This window comes from Juglans regia, chromosome 7, assembly GCF_001411555.2.
Source record: "Juglans regia cultivar Chandler chromosome 7, Walnut 2.0, whole genome shotgun sequence".
NCBI classification, from domain to species: domain Eukaryota; kingdom Viridiplantae; phylum Streptophyta; class Magnoliopsida; order Fagales; family Juglandaceae; genus Juglans; species Juglans regia.
In genome coordinates, this window is record NC_049907.1 from 17,731,732 (window position 1) to 17,743,147 (window position 11,416).

The window sequence follows — 11,416 nt, forward strand, 5'->3', positions numbered from 1 at the left end:
GAAATTTGGCATGCTTAGATCTCCTATGAACATTATCATTTCAGACCTAAAAAAAACAGAAAAGAAAGTATAAATGAGAACATAGAGGCACAACTGTAAGTTCCATCCAGTGATAATTTGTTTGGCTCAGTCCTTTCAAGAACCGAAAATGCAACAGGGAGACCGAAAGCTCCAGTGTTTTAACGACCGAAAGCTGCAGTGTTTTAAACTGGTTTTTTATTTTAAAAAGGAGAAGAAGAAACCAACACTTTTTGTGTTCCAATAAGTTACATGGATAAGCATTTATTGGACCATGGGACTATAAACTGGACGGTTCAATCCTCCCTACTGGGGCTCTGATGCCTCTAATAAATCATGCCAAAATTCCTCTGTTGCATGCTATATCGTTTATATCAGAAGCTATATAGTTTGGGATCACAAAATAACAAAGTCACAATTTTGAGTAATAACTGTAAAAGACCTGAACTTCACACAAGTTGTTTCTACAACTACCAAAGGAAGAAGAAAAAAAAATATAATAAAGATCATAACAGCAGCTGCAGCTCTCCCCTATTGGAAAACCACGACAATTGTTCCAAAAATGCATTACAAGTTTCACGAGTTGCTTGAAAGGTCTTTCGCAACAGCACCCCTTTCTGAACATGAGAACTTCCTATACACAGTTCTCATGCTTACTTTCGGCAGCTACAGAATGCAAGCTAACCAAGAGGTCAGCGCAACCCCTGTTACATGGCAAAGCAGATCAAACTTGTTAGAACAAGGAGAGAGTCAATATTAAAACTTAGTTCTTTGCCTGATTAAAACTCCCACATGATGCATATATCTCTGCTGAGTATTACAGTAAGAGGTGATATAACCCACTTTCGGCAGCTGCAGAATGCATATAACCCCAACTGATCACCCAACCCCTTCCCAGCCCGAAAAACACTATGACATTGCTCATGCACAAAAATTTATTTGGACTAAGGCATCGACACTAGTTGTAACTCAGATGTATACAACCAACATAAGAGGTGCAAATCATATATAATATATATGTATATAACAGACTTATGCATCGACACTATGACATTGCTCATGTACAAAAATATTCAGCATTGTCAATATTACTCTTAACAATTAAAAAGTGTAGAAATATTACACTTTCTTGACTCCCAATCATCCTTTCTCCGAGCTGGGTTCCACCAACCACATTAACGGATTTCTCTTGGACAAGCTTCAATAAAGAAATAAAAAATCAATACATATATATAACAATTCAAATATATATTCCTAATATGTATGCACGTATCCAACATTAGAAATATCTACCTCTGATGGGCCAAATAAATTTCTGCACGTGTCTTGCCCTGGTATATCTCCGCCTTCTCTCTAATAAACAAGTACCATTTGCATATCGGACAGTTATTGCATTAATAAATTTATTGATATAAACATGTATATTTAAAGCTTCAATAATGAGTACCTGTTTCCGTTTCAATTCTACTTTCTTTGTCTTTCCTTTAACTCTCCGCATATCTTTTTCCATTCTGGATGCTCTCCTCAGGGATGGGGGTCTGCCTTTCCCTCTGACAACTAATGGACTGAGTACTTGTTTTGAGCTACCCACTGTGCCTGTGTCATTTTGAGTACAACCAACATTCGAACCAGTGAGGGAAATCGATGGGGGTTCTTGATTCTCAGTATATAATTCAATCATTGCGTGTAACTTATGTGTGGCATCCTCAGTATGTTTTTTTGAACCCGCTGCATGAGTAATCATTTGGTAACAGATTTTTAATAGACTTGCATATCTGGAAGCATCTGGCCGTTGATCCCCTGCGTCATAGCTGGTATCGATTAACGTGTATCTCCTTTTGATATCCTTTCTCCATCGGTCTAAAATGTACTTCTCTGGCAGGGATTTTATCCCGTTACATTTAAATACAGCGAGAATGTGCCTGCACAATATACCCCTCATCTGGAATAAACCACACGAACACTTAGCATCTGCATTTTCCTCACTAAAGTCCACAGAAAACGTAACAGACTTACTGAACTCTTCAACCCGAACTTCGTCCTCTATTAGATAGGTCTTTACTGCACCATCCCTCTTAAGTAACTCTGGATCCAAATCGATAATGCCAGTAAGTTGCATCTGAACTTCCCTAAATTTAGCATTTGTGTACAGTTCTTGAAATCTCTTCTCGATAGGAGATCTAGATATGCAAGGAATGGTAACGCTAAATGAATGGAAGTCCGCGTTATTTTCACTCTCAACTTTTTTTTTCAACGCACTATCAAACTGATCGACAAATTCTTTCAAGTTTGTTTTTGCATGAACATAGCCATCGAAAAAAGCATTCATGCTCTCGCTGCGTTGCGTTGTACTCATCCCAGCCCAAAAACAGTCCTTCAAGAATGCTGGCACCCAATACTCACGCTCAGTGTATAAACTTGAAAGCCAGGCGTTCTCATGCAACTTGTAAGAGGTGATAAAATGATCCCAACATTTCTCAAACTCATCAACAGTTTGTATATCATACACACATTTCATCAATGCATTCTTCATCCCACTTTTGTAGGAAGCATAAGAGGACAGCTTCTCGGGAACTTTTTTCAGAATATGCCACAAACAAAGTCGATGTCGGCTTTCAGGAAAGACAATAGCAATTGCATTTTTCATCGCTCTGTCCTGATCGGTGATAATAGCTTTCGGAGCGATACCATCCATACACTGCAACCACGTCTGAAATAACCACACAAAGGTCTCTGTATCCTCACTGGAAATCAATCCTGCTCCCAACAGAATAGACTGCCCATGGTGGTTTACACCAACAAATGGTGCAAAGGGCATCCCATACCTATTTGTCAGGTATGTAGTGTCGAATGTCACCACATCCCCGAAATATTGGTAGGCTGCCCTACTACGGGGGTCTGCCCAGAAGACATTCCTTAACCTCCCGTCATCATCCAAATCAATCAGTGCAAAGAAACCAGGATTTTTATACTGCATCCTACAAAAATACTCTCGAAGAGCTTCAGCACCACCTTTCCCAAGCCTTAGATGTCTTGCCTTGTCGATATAATTACGACAATCCTTTTCTAAAAATGGAAGGTTCTCGAATCCACCAGCGCCAACGACGAGAGATCCGAAACTCTTATTCATTCGGATCCCAGCCATATCATTTATATCTAGGACTCTTTTTACAGAGTCACTCACTTCTCTATTATATCGGAAGAAGCGAGATTTATTTGGGCTAAGGCCATGGTTATGGAGATTATTCACTGTTGTCAACCGGAACTTTCCATCAACTTTTAAGGCATTAACCTTTGCCTTACACTCTGTCTTTCCTGTTGGACGTGGTCTAGCGACATTCAATGTCCTATTCCGGGCCTTCCCACCACGGGCACAACCAAGGGTGGCATATCGGACAGTCCCATCATCCCCTTTATCAGTCCTTCTTATCATTACCCCAAACCCTGATTTCTTAGCATATTGCTTATAATAATCCATTAATTCTTCAAAAGAATTAAACTCCATTCCCGACTTTGGCTCTTCAATCATATCACCACCAACGTCATCCTCTAACTGCGGTGTCCCAACAATGCCTTCCTCAGTTTCTTGTAAATTTGGTCTATCTTCTTTGCTTTCTTCACCTATTCCAGAGGTACATGGAATATCAGTTTCTCTACATAGAGGTGCTTCCTCTGTATCATCTCCTCCACTCATAGCGGCGCTTGTTGGATATTGGCCGCCATCTGGATATGACGGAAAAGGCATTGGCCAGCCAGGAAGTGGTCCGTAGTAACCAGCACTAGTGTAATCTACAAAGTACCGTGTACTTGATGGTATATCCTAACATGTTATTACACAAGTTATTTATGTATTTTGCAAATAAATATCAACTCAACACAGAAATAAAGCAAATTTTTATAAAATATAACATACCGCGGTTGGGGAATTTGAAAGAGATGGTGTTTGCAAAGATGAGTCTTCTTCCCCTTTTTCCATGCCGAGAGGAGATAAACTGCATAATTGCACGAATTATTTTTTCTTCTCAAAAATAAAAAAGAAAAAAAAAAGATCAATAAAGCAATAAAGAAAAAAAGTCATGTGATTTTAGAGTTTGAACTCTCCACCATCTTGGAAATTTCCTGAACCGTTGTTGCCATAGAAAGAAGGAATAAAAAATTCTAGATTTAACTCAAAATTCATGTTTATTTGAATGAAAATAAACATGATGTCAAGTAGATAACTACGTTTCAGTATTTCTAGAGTTGATTCACTATTTGATCATTTCATGGATCTCTTTCAACATGATGTCACAGACCAAGCTGGTCCCTCCTGGCATTAAATCCTCACAGCTTTGGCCAGAAGGCATGGCAAGCTAATTACTGCACATACCAACTCAGCATTGCACAATTTTACTTCTTATCATGCATGTATCCAAACAGCTTATATATATATATAATTTACACAAAAGGCTATGCTGTGGTTGGAAATATGAATAAACTAAAGAAAGAAACCAAAATGATGAAGAGCTGAATTCTAATGACCACTAACTAGAATGTAGTGAAAGGTATGAATAATAAATGTTTACTAGTTGCAGTTTCTTGCAATTGGCAGGTGAATGTTGTGAAAGGGTTGAAGTTATATGAAGACGTATTCACTGATACAGAGCTCTTTAAGTTGAATGACTTTGTTAATGAACTACGGGAAGCTGGACACCATGGAGAACTCTCGGGTGAGTTAAGGCCTTATCCTTCTGATTTAAGAAAAAAAATAAAAAATAAAAAATTGAAATTGACTTTCGTGAGTTTAAAAAAGCTTGCTATGATCCATGAAATCACCATGACATACACCACTGCAAATTGTAAAAAAAGCTTGCTATTTGTGTTCTATGTTTACAGGCACGATAGAGCCAGTTCCAGCTCTTCTCCAAGGTGTCATTGATCACCTTTTGCAGAGAAACCATTTCTATGGCAATGTGATATGGTCTACATGTGGATCCCAAACTGACAACTCTCTGTGTTCATGTGAATCATGCTAGAGTTTATATAGATCATGAAAACTCAGTGTTCGTGTGTTCAATAAAAAATCTCTGTGTTCATGTGAATCATGCTAGAGTTTATATAGAACATGAAAACTCTCTATGTTCATGTGTTCTGTGTTCAATAAATTCCTGAGGGTGTCAAATGAGTTGAGGAATATACTATCACACTCAGTGGCGAAAAATATACAAAAATAGAAATAGAATACTAAAACAGAGAATGCTCATCTGGCCATGGAAGATGGAACACGATGCATAAAACATAAAAAAATAGAAAATATACAAAAGAATGCTCATACCCACAACTAAAACTTAGATGCATAAAACATAAAAAAATAAGAAATCAATAAATGCTCATCTGGCCATGGAAGATGGAACACGATGAAGAAAAATAGAAAAAAAATAAAACAAATACAGAATGGGTACGACGACACTCACTTGAAACGAAGAACCCGCTTTTCTTTTCGCAGCAAAATCGTTTCAGAACTCGGAACCCACAAAAATGGTTTCTCTGCAAAATAAATTCTGTTGCTTTTCTTCTTCAGCGCGAAATGGTTTATGGGGCTTTTCTTTTCACCGCAAACTTCTTTCTGGTGCTTTTGTCTTCAGCTCAATCGGACCACGATGAAGAACGGCTATCGCGCAGAATGGGTTCACCGCAAAATGCTTTCTGCTTTCAGGCTTTCAGAAACAATTTTCGCGCTCGTTTCTCCCCTTTCCGTCTACTTCTTTCCCCTTTTTTTTTTTTTTTTTTCATATTTCGTATTCAAACTAAACTGACGTGGCTAACGCCACCTCAGTGGTTCCGCAACGGGTACCCGAAATACGGGTACCTGTAGCAGAACTGATATAAAAATGATAGTAACAGTCGTGGACGTACAAGCGTCGTGTCAAGAGCGATCGATGGTCTGTCGTTATAGTCTGACACTGGACTCAGGGCTCAGCGCTGATAAACGAGGTGGTTTGATTCTCGTGACATTCTCCACTGAGGAATTATTCTTATTTTTATAGATTTTGAGGACAAACCAATATGAATATGTGAGCTATTACAATGGGGGGCAATCTCTTATCCATATGCTGGAATATAGATATGTTCAAAGTTGGTTATATTATCCAAGTTTTCAGCTAAAAGACTGATTTGGGCCCAGCAAAGAAAGGTCCGAGGAATGGAATGGGCCATTACTAAGATAGGCGAAAGTGGACTCAGCTGCCACCTGTTGAGATACGGAACGCGTGCAGATGGGCTTTAATGCTTTAAGAAAATTGTGCAAGGAAGATAATAAAAAAGAATAAAACTACTTTACCTCTCTATTTTGACCACTCTATTTGATAGCTGGTCAAATTTTTTTTTTTACTTAATGATTAAGAAAGTGATTTTAAGTGTATTGGTGTATTTATTTTTATTTTTTAAAAATATTTAAATATATTAAAAAAATATGAAAAAGAAAAAGGAAAAAAAAAATCACTGGACAGTACACCCAGCGGTAAGAGTGGGGCAACAAAGTAGCCCCACTCATAAAACAACCAGAACTCTTACGTACAATCACGGTTTCCAACCGTGGTGTAATCGACTGACTGCCACGTCAAATGATTAGAAAAATACAAAACAAAACGGACGAAAGGTGAAGAAGAAAAGGTAGCCCAACAGATAGAGGTTGAAAGAGAAGTGATCTCCGTGAGTTTTTCATGGCCAAACCAGTTAGTAATTTTCTCTTCAACAATTTATAAAACACTTTGCATGCATTCTTAACACACATCGCAATAGCTCTCTTGCCTTTACACCGTTTCTTCCTTGATACAACCAAACCAACAGTAAGTTTCTAAGACTTCAAATATAAAAAATTTGTTCTAGATGAGTCTGATATTAAGATTGATGAAATTAAGGTTGATAAGGAGACTCTTGATATGCTTGCTACTCTTAGTATGTCCGATATTCTTGAGCTTGTTGAAGCCGAGCTACAACCTGTTGTTCCTGCACAGGTGTTTAGTTGTGGTGCAGGTGGTGCACCTAGGAGGTACTGAGATGGTTGAGTTTATGTTCTTTTAAGAATCAATATCTTAGCTTTTATTGAAAGTACTGGATTCTTTTTGGTTAGTTTTGATGTTTTGTTATAGAGATGAGGTATTCAGATTGTTAGTTTTGGTCATAATTGAGTGTTTAGATGTTTTTGAAATATAAGAAAGTGAGTGAATTGAAACTGGTTTTGGAACTCAAACTCAAATTCTCTAGAACTCTCCAGCCCATACTAATACTTTTTTTTCTTTGTTGTGTGAGTTGTGAGTTTTTAGCATGATGAAGAATAAGCTTGCGATGCAGAACGGTGAGCGTGGTGTTGTTGTCGTCCATGAGGAGTACCAAGGAGCTCCTAATCCTTATGCCTGCGAAAAACTGAGATGAGAGGAAAATCAGTAAACTAACTAAATCAATTTGTTAGATTAAAGAATTTCTCTATTTCCCCCAAAAAAAATTTCTCAGCAACCAAACAATGGCAGTCCCCAAAATTTTAGATTAAAAAAATAAAAAAGAACAAACCCGTGAAGTGGTCGAGTTCCTTGGCAAATTTGAGGGTTTGGAGCACTGTTTTAAATACCGTACCGTACTGGCCAGTAGTCTGCTACAGGTATTATTTATATTTCGTACTGGCTCAAATATCGACCGTACCGACTTGTATTTCGGCATGTACCGGCCCGTACAGGCCGATATTTCAACCTTCAATTTTTTTTTTTTTTTTCAAATTATAAGCTCATTTTTTACCCTCAATTTAGATTAGACTATTTATAATTTATATATATGTATTTATATATAATTTATTCATATATAAACTATTATTTTGGTATATAATTTATATATATAATTTATTCATATATCGACTATTCCGAAACCACGAAACGATACCGGTATCGAAATATTTAATTCTAGTGCCTTGACCAATTCGGCATCTGGTATGGTAGGGGTGAAAACTGACGTTGTCGACACGATTTTTGCGCAAAATCAATGCCGACCGACGTCTGGAAAAATGGGGGAGGCGCTGACCGTAACTGATCGATGGTAAGGAGGACATCGATCGAGGCGGTTCTCGGTCGGCGTTGGTTCTCTGGTGATTCTACTGAGAGAATAATGAGAGAGAGAGAGAGAGAGAGAGAGAGAGAGAGAGAGAGAGAGAGTTGCAGAGATCGAATTCGAGAAGAAGAAGACTCTTATTGAAATGACGCCATTCCACTTAAGTTTAAGTGGAATAACGTCGTTTCAGACTTATTATTTTTTTATTTTGTCCTTAATAAAATGACGCCGTTTGGTTTAATACCAAACGGTGTTGTTTCCAGTATCTGTTGTAATACTTATTAACTAAAACGACGCCGTTCCTCTTAAACTTAAGTGGATGGCATCGTTTCAATAAGGGTATATTAAAGAAAAAAAGATTTTATTATATTGGTCGGTTTAGCAGTTCGGTCCACTTTCAAACCGAGACCAAACCGCTGAACGTCGGTTTCTTGAAATTTCCACCGCACGTCGATCGGTTCTCCACCGGTTCTGGCCTGTTCTTGATGCGGCCGGTGGAGTCGGTTTGTGTAGCCCTACGGTATTCAAAACATTAGTTTGGAGTGATTTTAGAACAAGGGGCCATGGTATTTGAGCATGCGGCAGAGGTAGAGGTAGAGGCAAGGGGCCATGGTATTTGTGCTTCCGTTCGTATAAAAGACTCATCTCCAGAGTTTAATAACATAATGATTAGCGTCTTTGAGGGAGAGGTCCGATGGAGATGTAGATGGAGATGGAGGGGGGGAAAATGAAATTTCGAGAGAGAAGAGAGAGGGGAACGAAATGGAGAGGGAGAGGGAGAAAATGAAACCACTGACTTGGAGAAGCCGGTTGCGCGACAGTTGCACAAGCGGTTGCATTTATCATTTTTGTAAAAAAAATAATGAAATATATAAATTTGTATAAATTTTATATAAGTCTTTTATAAAAAAAAAAAAGTGAATTTTATAATAAAAAAAATTGTTAAAAGTTAGTTTTTTTTTTGTGTATTTTTTTTTAGTTTTTACAGAAGGCTACTTAAAATTTATATATTTAAAATTTATCTTTAACATTACTCTAATAAAAATGGGCAGATTATAAAAATAATAAAACTGACCATTTTCCAAGAAACTTATCGTTATTAAAAATGTTATCCAAATAGGCAACGTTGCTGGGTCAACTATCTTTTCCTATATCTATCAACATAAAAAAAAAAAACTATCTTTTCCTATAAAAACAATTATGTACCATTTTAGAATTCTTTTTTCTGGACTAGATGGTTTAGTGTTGTTTACAAACTTTTTAGGTTGTTTCGTTTGTTTTGGTAGACGATACGAGATAAGTTAAAATAAAAATTGAATAAAAATTATTTTTATTTTAAAATATAAAAAAATAGAATTCTTTATTTTATTTTATATTTAAATTTAAAAAAATTGAAATAATTAAATGAGATAAGAATAGTTGAGAAAACAAACGAGGCCCGATACATTTGTGTAGCGAGGTGATCTCAGAAGATCTGTGAATATTGAATAATAGTGAAAAATGATGAAAAATAATGATAAAATATTGAATAGTAATGAAAAATAAGTAAAAAATAATAATAAAATCTTGAATAGTAGTGGAGTGATATCAAATTATATCACTCCACTACCCAAACACAACCTTAAACCTAGTTTGGATAGAGAAGTGCTTTCATTTTATCTCAATATCAAAACATCACAAACACAAATAATTTTCAATTATAAGTATTCACAATTTTCATCTAATTATTATCTAATTATTACAACTTTACTAAACATCCAAACAAAGCACAAAAAATAACTCAACTTTTTCAAATTTCAAAACAAATTAAATAATATTAAAAAAATTATATTATAATAACATTTTAATTTTATAATATTTTTTTCTCTCATTTTTAAAAATTTCATAAAATATTTTAACTCAAATTATTTCTAACTCATCTCATCTCAAATGAAATATCTCACTATTATTTATAAAGTATTTCAACTTAATATCCAAACCTTGCTGATAATAGACACAAGATAATAAGAAAGACGCCATCCTCAAAGGAGAGATGCATGTTCTAATTATAGATGTTGACGATGGGGTTAGGTGGTTTTTCTTCTTCGACATTAGTCAACATTTACTCTTGAAAGGTTTATAACTTGAGACTATTAAGCATGAGAAAGAGACTATCTTCTCCGCTTGTAAACTTCTTGTGCATTTAGAATATATCTGTTTACTTGTCTCCGTATATGTTTGAGATTGCGATGAATAATTTAGTTTTTAATTTAAGGCTTATAGTCGTCGAGTTTTAGTAATAAGCGCTATTATTAAAAAATTATTTACTATTTGAGAATCATATATTTAAATAATTTTTAAACACGTTAAATTTTTTTAAACAAATTTAAAAAATTATTTTTTCAGTAGAAATGACATAAAATGTCATTTAATTTTGTAAAAATCATGACCACATCCTTGATAGAAGTCTAATTTGACAATTAAAAAAAAAGGAAAATAATTGAATAGAATTTTTAATAAGTATAATAAAAAACATCATTTCAACTATGCATAAGATAAAGACAAAGTTGTAAAGAGTATTGGTATTGGATTAACCAAATGTCTTTTTATCTTTAAATTTAACAAATATCATCCATATTTATTTTACATTGAATTAGTTAAATTGTTTTCATCCAAACTATAAGTTACAGTAAATTCATTCTTCTTTTCAAATATGAAAAGAACTATAGTAAATCTAAAAGTATTTTTTAAAATTATTATATTATATATATGAGATTTTTATTCATATGAGATTTTACTATCTATATATATATGAGATTATTATATTATAAATTGTTAAATTGTGAAGATAAAACTGAATATGATTTGTTGGAGGTTATTAAAGATTATAAAAATAAAATAAAAATTAATAAAAAATATAAATAATAAAAAATAATAAAAATTTATTATTATAGAGAGTGTGATGACTAATTTAATGTAGACTTTAAGATTTGAATGATTAGCTAAAGGTAAAAAAATTACATATTAATTAAAATTTGAAAAATATGATAACGAATCCAATACTAATGTCCATAGTAAAAGTTATAAGGCCATTTTTGTCTACTGATATTTTTTTTTAAATACAACTATGTTTCACAACATTCGAGAAAAGTATGTTTGTGGAAAAATATTAAATTGATATTTTTATTATACTTTTTAGTTTCTTTTAATATTAAAAAATATTTTAATATGTGTCAAACAAATAATATAATTTTATTTTTAAAATACTTATAAAAATTATTTAAATAAAAAGCCTCATAACGCAACTTCAAACATACCCTTAATAAAACTTCTTAGTACTTAT

General features: G+C 34.5%; 1 protein-coding gene and 1 long non-coding RNA gene across 2 annotated transcripts; both read right to left on the bottom strand.

The window, feature by feature from the left end:
- Positions 1 to 470: 470 nt before the first annotated feature.
- LOC109003563 (protein FAR-RED IMPAIRED RESPONSE 1-like) lies at positions 471 to 3,763 on the bottom strand. The gene is made up of 5 exons (XM_018981738.2): positions 2,844 to 3,763; positions 1,466 to 2,762; positions 1,312 to 1,371; positions 1,142 to 1,216; positions 471 to 722 (listed from the first exon to the last, which is right to left on the bottom strand). The coding sequence occupies exons 1-5, from the start codon at positions 3,761 to 3,763 to the stop codon at positions 711 to 713; spliced, it is 2,364 nt and encodes a 787-aa protein (XP_018837283.2). The 3' UTR covers positions 471 to 710.
- Positions 3,763 to 5,557, bottom strand: LOC118348989. Its single transcript, XR_004801909.1, has 3 exons — positions 5,472 to 5,557; positions 3,932 to 4,010; positions 3,763 to 3,838 (listed from the first exon to the last, which is right to left on the bottom strand). It is a non-coding gene; the product is annotated as an uncharacterized LOC118348989 (long non-coding RNA).
- Positions 5,558 to 11,416: the final 5,859 nt, after the last annotated feature.

Bases quoted from the DNA above. Each gene is read 5' to 3' on its own strand.
- LOC109003563 (XM_018981738.2), bottom strand. From the start codon at position 3,763: ATGCCTTTTCCGTCATATCCAGATGGCGGCCAATATCCAACAAGCGCC. The intron at 2,763-2,843 runs GTATGGGATGCC...ATTGATTTCCAG, and splicing joins ACTACATACCTGACAAATAG to TGAGGATACAGAGACCTTTG. The intron at 1,372-1,465 runs GTACTCATTATT...CTTGTTTATTAG, and splicing joins TAGAATTGAAACGGAAACAG to AGAGAAGGCGGAGATATACC.